Genomic DNA, 15,664 nt, shown 5'->3' on the forward strand with positions numbered 1-15,664 from the left:
CAGTGACGTCACGTCAGGGCCTGATTCAGAACCCAATGAACACGTAATGATGCCTCAGGACCCCAGCATGAGGTGTCCGTAGCCGCCTGTATACGGCAAGTATCAAATATCGGCTTTTTACATGAAAAAGGGCGGATAAATTTTATCAGTTCATAGATTAGTCGCAGTAAGTAATATATTCTTTGTGATAGACTTTCGTTATGACTGCAGTTAGGCGGCATTTGTGTTCAGGCATGATTCAGGACAGCCCGCTGTGTAGGTGACGTAGACCTCGGTGTGGCTGCTCCCTGTATTGGGCTGAGTGATTGATACTTAGAGGGGAGCTGATCTCGGGGTCCATACAACATGTGAGTAGTCTGGTGATATTGGATCAGGATGTGATATGTAGAATGTGATGCAGAGCGGTAATAGTACACAGCTGTGTCATGTACTGGGATCTGTGCACACCATAAGGCACTGGATGTGACTCAGCTCTGTACTGTCATAGTCTTAATTCCTAAACCATAGCTCCCCAGCTGTGCAGAACCACAAGTCCCAGCATGCCCAGAGAGCCTTTCTGTCAGGGCATGCTGGGAGTTGTAGTTTTGCAGCAGCTGGAGAGCCACCCTGCTGTAGATCATGTAGTCCTCCATGCTTGCTGCTTGTAGTCATGTATTCATGAATTCCTAAGGGGTTTGGGTGCAATACCACACCCAAACTGAGGACAAGCGTGGTGCTGTTTCTAGAAGAAATTAGCTATGTATTTGTTTAAAGGGAACCTGTCACCCCCAGTGCCGGGGTGACAGGCTGCCGACCCCCCACTACAGCCCCCTATACTCACCTGATCCCGCCGGGTCCCGCTTCTGGATCCGGTCGGGTCACGGAGACAGCCGCTGCAGTCCGGCGCGCGCGCTCACAGGAGAGTCCGACGCTGATAGAGAATGACGGAGTCAAGTGCTCCGTCATTCTCTATGAGCGTTGGACGCCGGGCTGCAGCGGCTGATATCTCCGTGACCCGACCGGATCCAGAAGCGGGACCCTGTGGGATCAGGTGAGTATAGGGGGGTGACAGGTTCCCTTTTTAGCCTTCAAAACCCCTTTAAATTGATGCCGTTCGCCATACAGGGAACAGATGTAGTGTGGCAGTCTGACATGTAGTTGAAGTGTTTTTGTTGTATATCAAAACTTTTGACAAGTCAAAAAGTTTTAGTGGTCCGGGTCTGAGTGTTCAAACCCCTACTGATCATGAGAACGAGTGGGGAGAAGACCGCACTGATCATGAGAACGAGTGGGGAGAAGACCGCACTGTTGCATGATCCGCCCCCGCTCTGTGTCAGTAAGAGAGTCGGCCTTCATAGACTTAGGGGCCTATTCCATGGAGCGATATTCGGCCGATTATCACTCCGTGGAATAAATGCAATGATCGGCCGATGACAACGATATAGGTTTGAATTTATAATTGCCGGGCGCTGACCATGCATCACTACGTGTAATAGCGGCGCACGGCCGGCGACTGACGATTTACTTTACCTATCCATGGTCCAGGGCTCCTCTTGCGGTCTTCTTCTCCCTGGGTCCTGCGCGCTCCAGCTTCAGAGCGGCCTGTCTAAGCTGACAGGCTGCTCAGCCAATACTGGCCGGGACCGCCACGACCCAGGGAGAAGAAGACCACAAGAGGAGCCCTGAAGCCTGGATAAGTAATGTACAAAGTTTAAGTAAGGGCTGCAAGGACATCGGTAACAATGTCTATGCAGCCCTTGTTAAATGATAATCGGGCTGTGTAAGGGTCCGTTTACACACACAGATTATCTGACAGACATCTGCCAGATTTTTGCAGCCAAAACCAGAAATGGATTTAAAAAAGAGAAATCTCAGTCTTCCTTTATGACCTGTTCCCTGTTTATAGTTCATTCCTGGCTTTGGCTGCAAAAATCTGTCAGATATCTGTCAGATAATCTGTGTGTGTAAACGGACCCTAATAGGCCCAGTAAACGAGCGCTGATCTAGCAAATCAACGCTCGTTTACAGTTAATACCACCCTTACATTAGGAGCCTGACTCATCATGTGACACAGAGCCGAGAGAGGACCATGCTCAGCGTGGTCTTCTCCCTACTCGTTCTCATGATCTGTACAGGTCTAAACACTCCAAATGACAGTGACACTTTAATACAGTGGTCCCAGGAAGCACAACCAGCTGGTGGCTGTGAGGTGTGCAGTGATTATCTCCACTCTCACCCCCTGCCTAATCGATGTACAGGTAGCAGTGATGCACACAGTATCATATATTGCAGGCCACTCCATATCTATTACTTCTGTTGTATAGGTTGGAACAATTACAGTGATACCATATATCCAACGTAAAATGTCACCAATTTTGCACAATAACAGATTTAAAGGGGTTATCCAGGATTATAAAAAACACTGCTTCTTTCTCTCTAAAACAGTGCCACACCTGTTTTTCAGGCTGTTTATGGTATTACAATTCCGCTCCTTTCACTTCAAAGCTGCAAAACCCCCACCCAGGACAGAGCACTTGTTTATTTCTATGCCTGGATAATCCCTTAGATTGAAGAAAAACTAACATGGCCACTATTGACTGCAGTAATTTAGGGGCTAGAAAGCTGGGATCAGAATTATGTCCAATCCCAGCTATGGCATCAAAATATCTGTTGTATATAACAGCCAGGACCCATTACTGACGGCATGGGCACAGCTCTTCTTTTATATCCTGCTATGAGAAGTTAGCCCAGACCTATAGTGTGCAGTTATGTTGTCATATGAATAGAGGTGACTCTCTGTTCTGGCAGATAGGGTGGCATTAAAAGTCTGCCAGAAGGTTTATCTTTCAGTTTCACATATATATATTTTACAGCCTTGTTACATGCTCTGCGATCCGTGTAATACGGCCATTACCCTACATTCCCTTTCCATGGGACTGACAGAGAATGCTGAGTCCTGTACATAGCTACCTCCAGAAGTCCAATAAGCAAAGAGTGACGAGCGCAGCTCCATTCAGACAGTAGCATTAGGGCCCCCTATTCCCTTGGTCGCTGGTGTTCCTAGTGGTCGCCCCCCAATCAATTATACCTTTATCCTTTTACTACATTGTAGATTCAAGTTGACATTAAAAGTATGAAGAAACGCTTATAGAATTAAATAGTCACTGTTGTTTTAAACTCCCTCCTCCATGCTATAGCCTCTGTGATTTTTGACATATTTGTGAATCATTTCATTTACCAAAATGACCCCCAGAAAAACAATAAGTCTTGGCCACTCGCTATCCACTGTCTGTTCACAGGAAAATTCTGTCTCTAGCAACAGCTAGTTTAGGATAAGTGGGGGTGGGGTTACCATGTGTTCTGTACAGGAATGAGCCAGTCTACTTGCTGAAGAACATCCTTACTGTTCCTCAAAGGTAAATCAAGGCTTCCCTCTCAGCTCTCACCACACATAACACTTAGGGCAATTGTCCCTTGTATAACCCTTTCTCCGTCCTTGTGCCATATACAGCTGTACTGTGTAAATCATCAGCCCGGCACAGTGCCAGCATATTCAGCTCAGTGGTTCAGTAACAAGAGTGAAAGCACTAAAATAACCTTGTCAGCATGCTATAGTGGTAAGGTAACCAAACCATGTTGTTTTATAAAAAAAAAAATAATAAAAAATCTTTTGAAACAGCAGGTACAATTTTTTTAAAGGGGTTTTCCAATTTAAAGATACTTGTCCCCTAGTAGTATGAGATTCCAGAGGTTCTGACCTCAGTGCCAAAGCGGGGATCTCTGAATCGGTGGCTCAGCTCTTGTTTGTTATTAATGGAGCTGCAGGTTGTCGCGTTACCTGCAGTTCCATTCATTCTCTATGGAGCCGCCGGAGTACACTGGGACAAGTACCCTAAAATCGGAGAACCCATTCAATATGTAAATTAGGCAACATTGGGCACACTTTGTAGCATGGCTACTACATCATTCTTCAGTGACGTCACCCCATCGACTTGTGGTTAGTAGTACCATAGCTTGCTTTTCCACAGGACAGTTACCCCATACACATCTCCAGGTTATGAAAGGACTATCTGACCGAGAAGGAGAGTATATAGAGTGCTGGGTTGGATCACAAAATAATAGAAAAAACTGCCAAGACTGAGACTGAAAGAATGTCATATACATATATACTTGTCAGATATTAAATTATACTGTACCTACATACATGTATATTATTTCCTCCACTCTCTGCAGTAGACAGATTTTATAAGGGCAGCTTGGACTTTTTTTTTTTTTTTTTTTTATTGCGGCACGTTCCCCTTTAGTCATACATGTATCAGAATTATTCCCTGTACGGTGTTATTATGTGGTGGCCGATGCTTGGAAGGTAAATGTCAGCAGCTTTCAGTGCATTTGACTTTATAGAGAGAAAGGAAATGTCAACCCGCTAATGACTGTTCTTTTTTTAGGTCAAAGGTTACATTTAAAATAACGCTTACAGCGGACCCCCGGCTTCCGTACAAAGTGTAAGTATAAAGCCTTCCGCGTTTTATGCCTTAACTCCTTCCTACCTGTCCTACATAATGGTTTCTTTGCCATTAACCACTTATTTGACTTTTCCTGTAGAATGGATTTGGATTTGTTGTAGACGCCTTAATTGGCCAAACCGCTTTAGAAGCAACTAACCTGCTGATATGTCCCTATAGAGCCAGGGGGGCTGAGGATTAAGGTAATTTTCATACCTACGACCAGTGTCATTTTTGGGAACTTTATAGCGTATTTAGATATGTAAGTGAGGCAGTTCGATGCACTGGTGGCTAGACTACCTCCCCAATAAATATTTATCTGGTGCTCTGCAGTGATGAGCTCCGGAGTGCAGGGACCACCCCAATATTCATTAGAAGGGTTATGCTGGCCGGGGTGGATCGGTGTACTGTGGGTGGTAGTCTCCCCCTCAAAGCGCCTTATTTATTTTAGAAACTAAAAAGTTCCCAAAAATAATGCTGAGGATCAAGGTACGAAAATTACCTTCATCCTCAGTGCCCTGCCCCGTGCATTATAGGGACATAACAGCAGGTTAGAGACTTCCAACTGGCTGATAGCTTCCCTTTAAGGGTCAGTTCACACTAAGGAATCAGCACCGAAATTGTGAGCAAAATCCCTGTCACGGACTCGGAATTCCGCCTGCCTCAGCGCCTAAGGTGTAGGGTGCCTCTGCTTAATAAATTGACATGTCAGTTCTTTGAGCGGAGAGCTGAGGCACCCTATACCTTACATTGAGGTGCTGATTCCTCAGTGTGAACTGACCCTAGATGTAGGAAAAATCAGAGAGGGCACAAGAAGGCAGATTCTGTAGTTCGTATAAAAAAACTGCTGCAGGTACATTACTCACAGAGCAAAAGTATAACATCAATCCTACATCCTAAATACTGTATGTTAGTAGGCTGATGTCTTTGTGCAGGGAGGGGGAGACTGAGCTCTGAGCTTCTGCTGTTGTGAATGGTCTGTCCTGTCTGTGATGATCAGGAGGATACTGCTGGAAAGTGATCTGTACAGAACAGTTTTCGGCTTATTATTAGGATTTTGGTCATTTTCTGATGCCAGTTTCCATTTACCCACTATATTGTGAGGATTTTTCATACTTCTTAAATGAGCTCAATTTTTGTGTACTGGAATTCCCCTTTAAGGGCAGCATATACATTTGAAAAAAGTCAGCCTAACACAAAAGCGGAGACCACGGTATATTGGGGAGCATGGGGAGAACACCTAACCCCCCTACAACTTCACGGTTGCCTTTTCCTTCTGTTCGCAGGCTGTCCGTTCCAGAGAGTACGCCATTCACGGCAGTTTTGAAGTTTGCAGCAGAGGAGGTAAGTACACAGCGGTGACTACTGTGTGTGCCAGCCCACCATACCGAGACCGCTGTGCCCATCTGGCAGCTGTTTTGGTCACGTTGCCAGTCACATTGGAGTCATTGTACCATTGCAATTCCGACACTCTCCAATCTGTGGATTACTTTGCGAATGTTCCACAATATGAGACGGACTAAGTAAATGAGGGAAGTCGCCTGGAAAAGATTGTTTCCTGCTCCTCTCCCCTTTTTTTTCTGATTAAAATGTCAATGCCGGAGCAGGTTTCCATGGCAACCTTTATTGTGATGATGACATGAAGAGTCTGACAGGCTTTCCCCCTACCCGTCTCTCGCAGCAGCTAGTCACCAGCTAGATGTTAGGATTGCACCTGGGGACTCATCTGTATTCAAGGAAATCTGCCGAGTGGGAATGGAAAGAGCTAAAAAGAAAAAAAAATCCAGACTAATAAACTGTTATAATATAGATAATAAAACCAGTATTTATTAACATGGAGCATTGTGTATTTTAATGGACAAGATGTGTAATTCAGTGGTGTTGTATAGAGTAAGGCTGGACGTATGCATTCATCCAGCTCACAACTGCCTCTTATTAGATCTGCCAGGTTTTATTTTATCCATTGCAGAACCTGTTAGTGTTACCAGCCAGATTTCTGCAGGAGACAGTTCTGCTGTGTTCTAGAACATTGCACAGAATATATACATTGAATTCTGTGTTCTAGAACATTGCACAAAATATATACATTGCATTCTGTGTATAGGGAAAGCTGGCTGATGGTCCTTACAGGCACTGGAGGATGTAAGAGAACATGTAGTCATTTATGGAAAATTTACTTAGGCGACATTCACATAGGGCAGATATGCTGCAGATTTGATTTTTCCAGGGTATTTGCATGAGGGAAAGCTTGCCGTGTGTTACAGTAGAAATCAAATCCACATGCTGCTTAAAGGGGTATTCTGAAGATCCGAAGGAAACCAAAAAAAGATTTTAAATCGGAAAGTTAAACAGATTTGCAGATTACTTCTATTACAAAATCTCACGTTTCCAGTACTTATCAGTTGCTGCATGCCATGCAGGAAGTGTATTTTTTCCAGTCTGACAAAGTGCTCTCTGCTGCCACCTCTGTCTGTTTCAGGAATTGTCTAGAGCCGTAGCAAATTCCTACAGAAGACCTCTTCTGCTCTGGACAGTTCCTAACATGGACAGAGGTGGCAGCAGAGAGCACAGGATCAGACTGGAAAGAATACACCACTTTCTGCAGGTCATACAGCAGCTGATAAGTACTGGAAGACTTTTTATTTTTTAACAATAGTTCATTTTCAAATCTGTATAACTGCCTGACAGTTGGGCCAGACTTATCATGCTAGGGAACGCCCCGCTGTGCATTTAAGACTCATTTACTGGGAACAAATGGCCGGGGGTGGATCAGAGCTCTGGGGCACGGCAGTAACCAAACGGCCTTAGAGGACACAGGACTACTTTCAAACTGCGCTGGAATTGTGCCAAAGATGAAGGCAAGAGACATACCTTCATCCTCAGTGCCCTGTGCACAATAGGAAGCTATCAGCAGGTTAGACTTCCCTAACCTGCTGATAGTTCATCTTTATTTACTTTTTAAAGTGGAAATCCAGGAGTAGAAAAAACACAGCTACTTTCTTGCAAAAACAGCACCACCCCTATCGTCCATTCACTTCAATGGAACTGAGGACAAGAGGGCTCATGTTTCTGGAAGAAAGCAGCCATGTTTTTCTAAGCCTGGGCAACCCTTTTAACCCTTTATCAGAAAGAATGTCAGCTCTTCTGACCCGTCTGTTGTAGGAAATACTTGTATTGCACATAAAATAACAATTGTAGAGAATCTTTTGTTAGATCTGTTTGTTGTTCCATTTCACTGTCCTTCCTTTAAATATTTTGAGTAAGTTGACATGTAGGTGTTACCATTACCCCCTTGTGAATGGGGCATGTTCCCCCTTAGTCTTAGGGCTCTATTCCACAGGACGATTATCGTTCGCATAATCGTTAACGATAAACGATCCAAACGAGCGCTATTGCGAAAGACCTGAAATTGTTCACCCATTTACATGGAACGATAATCGTTACTTATGATCGTTCTTGCGGTCGTCTTGTCGGCGCTATTGCGTTCGTCATTACTGTGAACGACCGAACGACATCCTATTCAATGCGAACGAGCAATGATAAAAATAGGTCTAGGTCTTATTAAACGATGGACGATTTCTCGTTCGGTCGTTAATCATTAACTGCTATTCAAACGAACGATTATCGTTTAGATTCGAACGATTTAATCTGACGATAATCGTCCCGTGGAATAGGGCCCTTACACCATCCTGTCAGTGCTGACCCCTTCAGGTTGTGTAAGGAAGTACGCTATTGACAAGAGGAATAACAGAGGAAGAGGAGAGTGCCAAGCTCTAAGATGCCCTATACTTGTTTGTTCATGTGGAATACAGGTGTTTGTTAAAACAGACAGGTTCACTTTAAGTAATAAATGTTAAAGTTGTATTTTCCGGAATAGCAGCAAGCAGTAAAAAAGATAAACCCATCTATATTTTTTCTGGTTTAGGAATTCAGTGATAATATCTGCCTTTATCTAACGTGATGAAATTCTATTGGTATAGAGGCAAGAAGCGGATGTGTCCTGAGTAATAAGTGGGATAGAAGCCTGTCCTGGTCATAAATGGTTATTAGGTGATAACACACTCTGTTATTTCTTTTCCTTAGTTTAAGGTCCCTGCAGAAACAAGCGCCATCATCACCAATGGTAAGTGGTTTCTGTTCTTCACCTAGGAAACATAGGAATGACATTGGCAAATCTCTATATTATAAAGTACATTAATTTCGTCTGAAGTCCTGCCAAAGTGATGTCCCCTAGGATGTCCGGACTTGTATTAAATTCAGCTCTATCCCCTTAGGGTTCTCTCCCCTCCACCCTCTAACCCTCTAATCCAATCATCCTCTTCTATTCTATTCTCGCCAGCCCCTTGTTGATCTTCCGGAACCAGTGCCAAATCACGCCTTTCCTCACAAACACTCTCCTAACCATACCTTTGTAACCATCTCATCAAAGATTACTTCAAAATCAACCTCTGTTCCCACTCCCAAGATCATCCACCCACTCATCCGCCTTTCCCCCACGACCAGAAGGAAACCGCCCCCAATTAGGAAACGAATCCCCTCCAGGCCAACGGGCCACTCTATACCACACATTCCGGAGACCTTCTCCACATTTATCATGAAGAATCGGCCACCTTTGCTGGCCACCCCTTACAGCTAATAGCCAAAACTGCTTTTTTGAAAACAGAACGAGGCTTTTTTGCCTTATAAAACATAGAGTTTTTTTTTTTAAATCGCTTGTACTATTGATTTCTGCAAACAAACAAAAAACATGACAGTTACATTTTTAATGGTGTCCTCTTACATCATCTTTGGGTACTAGCTAAATAATCCTGCCTCCACCTCCAGAACAGATTTGTCTAAGGATGGCAGCCGGCTTAGCCAGTGATTGACTGAGCTGCCTGTTACCCCCAAGATGTGTCAGTCTGGGAAGTGGAGGCAGAATCATTCAGCTAGTACCCAAAGATGATGAAAGAGAACACCATTTAAGCATGGAATGGTAAAAATACCAGAATAACCATTTAACTTTTTCTGCAGGGCAGTCTGATCACAGTGATCTTTGGTTGTTTTACCACTTAAAGCAACTTTGTATCCACAATCTGACCCCCCCCCCCCAAACCACTTGTACCTTTGGATGGCTGCTTTTAATCCAAGATCTGTCCTGGGGTCCATTCGGCAGGTGATGCAGTTATTGTCCTAAAAAACAACTTTTAAACTGGCAGCCCCGCGCTCAATGGCATGGCCTAGATTGTGTATGCATTAGGCTGGCACAACCTCTCTGTCCCTCCTCCCCACCCTCCTCATCATTAGGAATGCTCCAGGCAGATTGTCTCCTATTCCTCAGCTGTGTAAATACTGAACATGGGCTGGATCGTTAAGCACCTGTGCAGTGTTCAGCATGTAGAAAATGTTCCAGTGGCATTCCTAATGATGAAGAGGATGGGGAGGAGGGACGGAGGGGGTGGTGCAAAGTTAGGGCACAGATACTCCCGTTTGGCATGGGCTGCAGATCTTGGATTAAAAGCAGCTATCCGAAGGTTCAAGCAGTTTGGTGGGGTCAGATTGTGGGTACAGAGTCACTTTTAAAAGAAAAATGTTTTAATTGTTTTGCATCACCGCCACAAATCATGCAGTTGTAAACATATGTGTAAACATAATAATTAATATTAGCTGTGTAAACATAATAATTAATTAATATTTATTTGTATAGTGCCAACAAATTTCGCAGCTTTTTAATTTTTTTTTACATGCAGTAAAGAGGTTACAATTACATATGATAAAATTAAATTAGAATAAATAAAAATACATCATAAATGCAAGACCTGCTCGCAAGAGTGTACAGACTACAAACTAGGGATGACACAAGCCACAAGTGCTATATTTGCCCCTGGTCCCGCCATTTTACATAGAAGGAGCTGGACAAGCAAGTTTCACGCCCATGTCTTGTTACATAACCTAACTGTTCAGACCTTTCCAAATTTTAACACCACTCAACACCCTGCCGGCTTGTTTGTGGCAGCCATTAACTGTCGTGCTAATGGACTACGACATCTAGGGGGTTAAACTGTCCTGGGGTCCTTTTGGCAGGTGATGCATTTATTGTCCTTAAAACAACTTTTAAACTTGCAGCCCTGTGTCAAATTGGCGTGGCTTAGAGTGTCTGTGCATTAGGCTGGCACAACCTCTCTGTCCCTCTTCTCCACCCTCCCCATCATTAGTAATGCCCCAGGCAGGTATTCTCCTTTTCATCAGCTGTGTGAGCACGGCACATGGGCTGGATTGTTAAGGCCCCTGTGCAATGTTCACTGCAGAGGAATAGGAAAAATCCTGTCAGTGTCATTCCTAATGAGGGTGGGGAGGAGGGACGGAGGGGTGGTGCAAGCCTAATGCACAGATTCTCTAAGCCACGGCCGTTGGGCACAGGTCTGCAAGTTTAAAAATAGTTTTTTAGGACAATAACTGCATCACCTGCCAAACGGACCACAGGACAGATCTTGGATTAAAAGCAGCTATCTGATGGTACAAGCGGTTTGGGGGGACGGATTGTGAGTACACAGTCGCTTTAATAGGATTAATGCAGTATGATATTATTGTCGCACTGGTGTCTGCTAAGCAGGAATTGGTGTAAAAACTTTAAAGTATCGCTAGTTTTATATTAGTCTTATTCATTCACATTATATTTCATGTTATCTTTTTGCAGATGGAGTAGGATTGAATCCAGCACAGACTGCAGGTAAATAAAGGTTGGATAAATTGGACTGATTTGGGCTGCCTCTGGCTTGAGTCTTGTTTTTATGTTTTAGGCTGGGTTTACATATATAAGTTGGCATCAGTTGCGTTTTTTGCCTAAAAACTGACCACAACTGATGTCACAACTGATGCCAAAAATGAATCAGTTGTGATCAGTTTTTCTATCCGTCTTTTCATTAAAAACCATCAGTTGTCATCAGTTGTCACAAGTTGCGCTCATCAGTTGACATTTTTTTCCCCAGTATGTTTTCCTGTCATTTTCAATGGGATTTGCGGGGGAGCGCACGGGGGCTATATACTAAATTGGGGGAGCTCACAGGGGGGGGCTATATACTACAAGGGGAGAGCGCACAGGGGGGCTATATGGGAGGGGGAGAGCGCACAGGGGGGCTATATGGGAGGGGGAGAGCGCACATGGGGGGCTATATACTATTGGGGGAGAGCGCACAGCAATGCTGTATACTAATTGGGGGAGAGCACACAGGGAAGCTAAATATTACTGGGGGGGCAACAGGGGGGCTATATACTACTGGAGGAGAAACAGGGGGGGTGATATACTACTGGGGGACTATAGGGGAGGAGGAGAGCACACAGGGGGAGATATATGTTTATTTTGTGTTACTATTTGCCTGAACGCCGGATGCCAGAGCCGAACGGCATGCGTCCTGCCCGGCGAGGCATCCGGCGCTCTATTCGATTGAATTGGTGCGGCGCCGCATCACCGGAGCGGCGGTCCGCCAGGACGCTGCAAGATGCGTCCTAACGCACCGACGGTCCGGCGATGCGGCGGCCACTAGTTCACCGCCGCACATTTCGAACGATCCCATTGAAAAAAATGGAACAGTTCAAAGATGCGTTTCCCTCCGGCGCTTTTCTCCTGCGCCAGAGGGAAACGCCGCCGCACCGCCGGACATATGTAAACCCGGCCTTAGTGATCCATGTCTAGAGTATATTAAAATACATTAAAAAGTGATCTTTCATTACCTTTTGTACTTCAATGGCTACTCTGGTTTAGGTATTAGTCTGATCGGAGAGCATATACCATTCTGAAGGGCTTAGCTCTTCCATGCACTACCCACACAGTCTATTGATCCCTATGGTTACTGTGTAATGCTTCAGTTGTCCCGTAGGGGTGCTGCAGGTCAGTTCAACCCTTACTTTTTGGTCCCTCCACAAATAACAGCTTTAGGCTATGTTCACACACCATTAAGATGTCAGTTGTTTATTGGACGGCCATCATTTAACAGCAGATAACATTATTTTGAAACAACGGCCGTTACTATACAAATAATGTCCATTATTTGCCATGAAATGACAGCTGTCCAATAAAAACGCCCGCCATTTTGACAACTTGTGAACATAGCCTAACACTGGTCCCAGCACCCTATGTTTAGTTTTACGCTGAAAGACCGATCTAACAAAGGATTTGCTCATAGCGGACAATTGGTAACCCCCTTTTAGGTTTTCTTTTATCTCTGCTTAGGATCAGAGATGAATATCCAATCAGCTGGGGTTTTATTCATGTCGCCTCCAACAATCAGCTGGTTGAAGAGGTTGCTGCACTGCGGCTTCTTTACTCCCTACTAGGTACAGCTTCGTACATTCAGTATTGACTTACCTGGTGTTTGAGCAGTCCAATAAAAATGCCATTTTGACGATGTGTGAACATAGCCTAACTCTAGGTACAGCTTTATACATTCAGTAGTGACTGTACCTGTTGTTGCAGCTTATCACACCATAGTGGATAGGATGTGCAATAATATCATGTACAGTCACTAGGAAATGTATGGAGCTGTGCCTAGTTAGTAATGATTAGGCACTCACATGAGCATAGCAGCCTCTTCAATCAGCCGATTGGCATGGGGTGTGGGACAGATCCGCTGATTTTGAGCATAAGCCATAAATAAATTTAAAAAAAAATGCTCTGGAAAACCCCTTTAAGAAATTATCAAATAATGGTATAATGGTTCCTATAGTGACAAAGAGAATATTAGAGGAAAACTACATTGCTCTTATTCTTCAATAAGTTACATGTCTATTATCCATGAATTAATCATTTTCGATGATACTTTTACAATTTCTCTGAATGTAAATAAAAATAAATATTTTTAAGTGTCCATTTACTCTGTACTCTTATCTACTTGTCGGAAGATGTAGTAATTACCTTTTACCAACACCATCTCCTTGCTCAATTGAGTTTAGAAATTAATTTCAGACCTTTTGATCTTGGGTAATTTAAAATTCGTCCTGATGGTTTTTCCACATCGCCATTAAAAATTTAGTCCCAGCAGCAACAGGGTGCAACTTAGCAACAGTGGGCAGAGAGCTTCACCGATCATATTAAAAGGAAGATGTAATTCCGCCACGCATGAACCAATTAATTGAGGTTTCTTACTGTGTAATTAATATACCTGTCATTTGCTTGTCTAATGAACCTTTCCAGCATTCAGTGTTCTGGAACGGAGTGCGTGTTTCTTCTACTTAGAGAGAACTACTAAAATAAGTTCAGGCCTCTTTTATTGATTTAACGTAATATTTTTGTAAAGCCCAATAAGACTTAAAAGGATTATGGTTCATGCATAGTATAAGAAGTTATAAAAGTTTGTTCCATTCCTCATTATTTTTAAAATCTCTGCTTGCTGTCATTGAATAGGAAAATTTACTGTTAAAAAGGAAACTGAAATCCGAATATGTATATACCACACAAGCAGTGCGTTCATATGTTTAGCAATGCTTTGTGGTCCGGTGTCTTTGTAAATAAAAAATTATCTTTATTTCACGCTGACACAGAGGCGAGTTTGTGAAACTGCCTGTGCCTGCCCCGCTCTCTGGCCACCTCTTTCAGAATGATTGACAGCTGGCTCAAGTTGGAATCCCGCGCAGTTTAAGATGAGCCGGCAGGGGTGGCCTGAAGAAGCAGCGGCCAGAGAGCGGGCCAGGAGCACAGACCCACCTTGCTGTCACGGTCTGTGTGAAATAAAGATAATTTTTTACACAGACTATAAGCTATGCATAGAGCAATGCTAAAAATACTGGCATACAGTTCTGGTATCTTCACTGTGGTTCTTAGGAGCTGTGAATTTGTATACAAATTTTTATCCTCCAGAATCACAGCAAGGAGAGATCTTGGAAACTGTGGGGAATTAAAGGCGGTTTTCAGGGTTTTTAGAAAATAGTGTCCTGGAAGCAAATAAAAATCCTCTCCCTGCTCGTTGTCTATGTGAGGAGACGTGCCCCATAGACTTAGAATTATGCGGCCACCTCCTCACATGCCGCATTACGTTCTCCCGATCAGTCACGATCTGAATACTCAGACTCGATCAAAAGTTTTGACATATCTTTTTTTTTTCTGGGGGGGGGGGGGGGGGACAGTGCCTCATTAACTTTTTCTGAAAGTATCTGTAAACCCCCTTTAAATAGCATTCTTAGCCTTCAGTTTTCTTCTTTTATTACTCACTGTACTTTTCAGAGTTGTTGTTGCTCAGAGGAAAATAGATCTTAAAGGAGAAGTCCGGTGAAAATTTTTATTAAAGTATTGTATTGCCCCCCAAAAGTTATACAAATCACCAATATACACTGAGGGATGCTCAGTGTCCCTCCAGTGTCCTGTGTCCCCCCTGCCATCATCCTCTCCAGCAGCCACAGCCCGCACAGCTCTGGGAGTCGGGTCGTGACATCACCATGTTATCCAGGAAGTAAAGCCGTGATGCAGTAGTAAGTGCAGGGAAAAAGCACTTTATATGAATTTCCCGTAATAAGTGTATATTGGTGATTTGTATAACTTTTGGGGAGCAATACAGTAGTTTAATAAAAATTTTCGCTGGACTTCTCCTTTAAGGTTTATTTTAATTATAAATTATTCCTCTCTTCTTAAAGGGGCAAGAATTTATATGCATAAAAGATCTATTCAGTTTATTCACTTTTCTTCTTTTTCTTCTCCATAGGAAATGTATTCCTTAAACACGGATCAGAACTTAGACTCATTCCCAGAGACCGAGTAGGCAGCTGTTAATATCCAGACATCTTGCTTTATGAATTTCTATTGGAAACGTAAAAAAAAAAAAACTAATTTATTCTGGGCTTTAAAAAAAATCAGATCAGACTCTGAATTTTAAGTCGGTTTTAAGATTTAATTCAGTAAGGCTCATTTCCCTTTAAAATCAAAGTGACTTTGAAGATTAAAGATTTGTAAGGTTTAATTATTGCTTCTCATGTCTATAAAACTATATTGCTTTTGCAACTCTTCCAATGTAGTCCGTCACTTTTGAAGAGCTAAGTTCCTCATGTATTTGTGTATGTAACATTTTATTATACATATTGCTATTTTTTTCTAATATGTCTTGACTAAATGCCATCCATGTACAAAGATGTAGGTGTGACGCAAAAAAACATAGACTGATAATTCAGCTTCTGAATAGTCTGACTCGTTGCAATCACTTTAGTTTGTTGCTCCC

The 15,664-nt window shown here is 43.2% G+C and overlaps 1 protein-coding gene across 3 annotated transcripts; it reads left to right on the forward strand.

Annotated features, from left to right (window-relative positions):
* The first annotated feature begins 263 nt into the window (after nucleotides 1-263).
* UFM1 (ubiquitin fold modifier 1) lies at nucleotides 264-15,409 on the forward strand. 3 transcript variants are annotated; one of them, XM_069972098.1, is made up of 7 exons: nucleotides 264-347; nucleotides 4,428-4,484; nucleotides 5,771-5,828; nucleotides 8,568-8,607; nucleotides 11,161-11,193; nucleotides 12,694-12,797; nucleotides 15,155-15,241. In XM_069972098.1, coding segments are annotated over exons 1-6 (294 nt in total). In that variant the 5' UTR covers nucleotides 264-345; the 3' UTR covers nucleotides 15,155-15,241. The 3 variants fall into 3 exon arrangements, with proteins under 3 accessions (XP_069828199.1, XP_069828200.1, XP_069828201.1); XM_069972099.1 differs by lacking the exon at nucleotides 12,694-12,797 and having other exon boundaries at nucleotides 15,155-15,409; XM_069972100.1 differs by lacking the exons at nucleotides 264-347; nucleotides 4,428-4,484; nucleotides 5,771-5,828 and adding an exon at nucleotides 6,968-7,089.
* The last annotated feature ends 255 nt before the right edge of the window (nucleotides 15,410-15,664 follow it).

This window comes from Dendropsophus ebraccatus, chromosome 5, assembly GCF_027789765.1.
Source record: "Dendropsophus ebraccatus isolate aDenEbr1 chromosome 5, aDenEbr1.pat, whole genome shotgun sequence".
Classification (NCBI taxonomy): Eukaryota; Metazoa; Chordata; class Amphibia; order Anura; family Hylidae; genus Dendropsophus; species Dendropsophus ebraccatus.

Excerpts from the sequence above, each read along its gene's own strand:
- UFM1 (XM_069972098.1), top strand. Across the intron at positions 4,485-5,770 it reads CCCCGGCTTCCGTACAAAGT|GCTGTCCGTTCCAGAGAGTA; the intron begins GTAAGTATAAAG and ends TTCTGTTCGCAG. Across the intron at positions 5,829-8,567 it reads TGAAGTTTGCAGCAGAGGAG|TTTAAGGTCCCTGCAGAAAC; the intron begins GTAAGTACACAG and ends TCTTTTCCTTAG.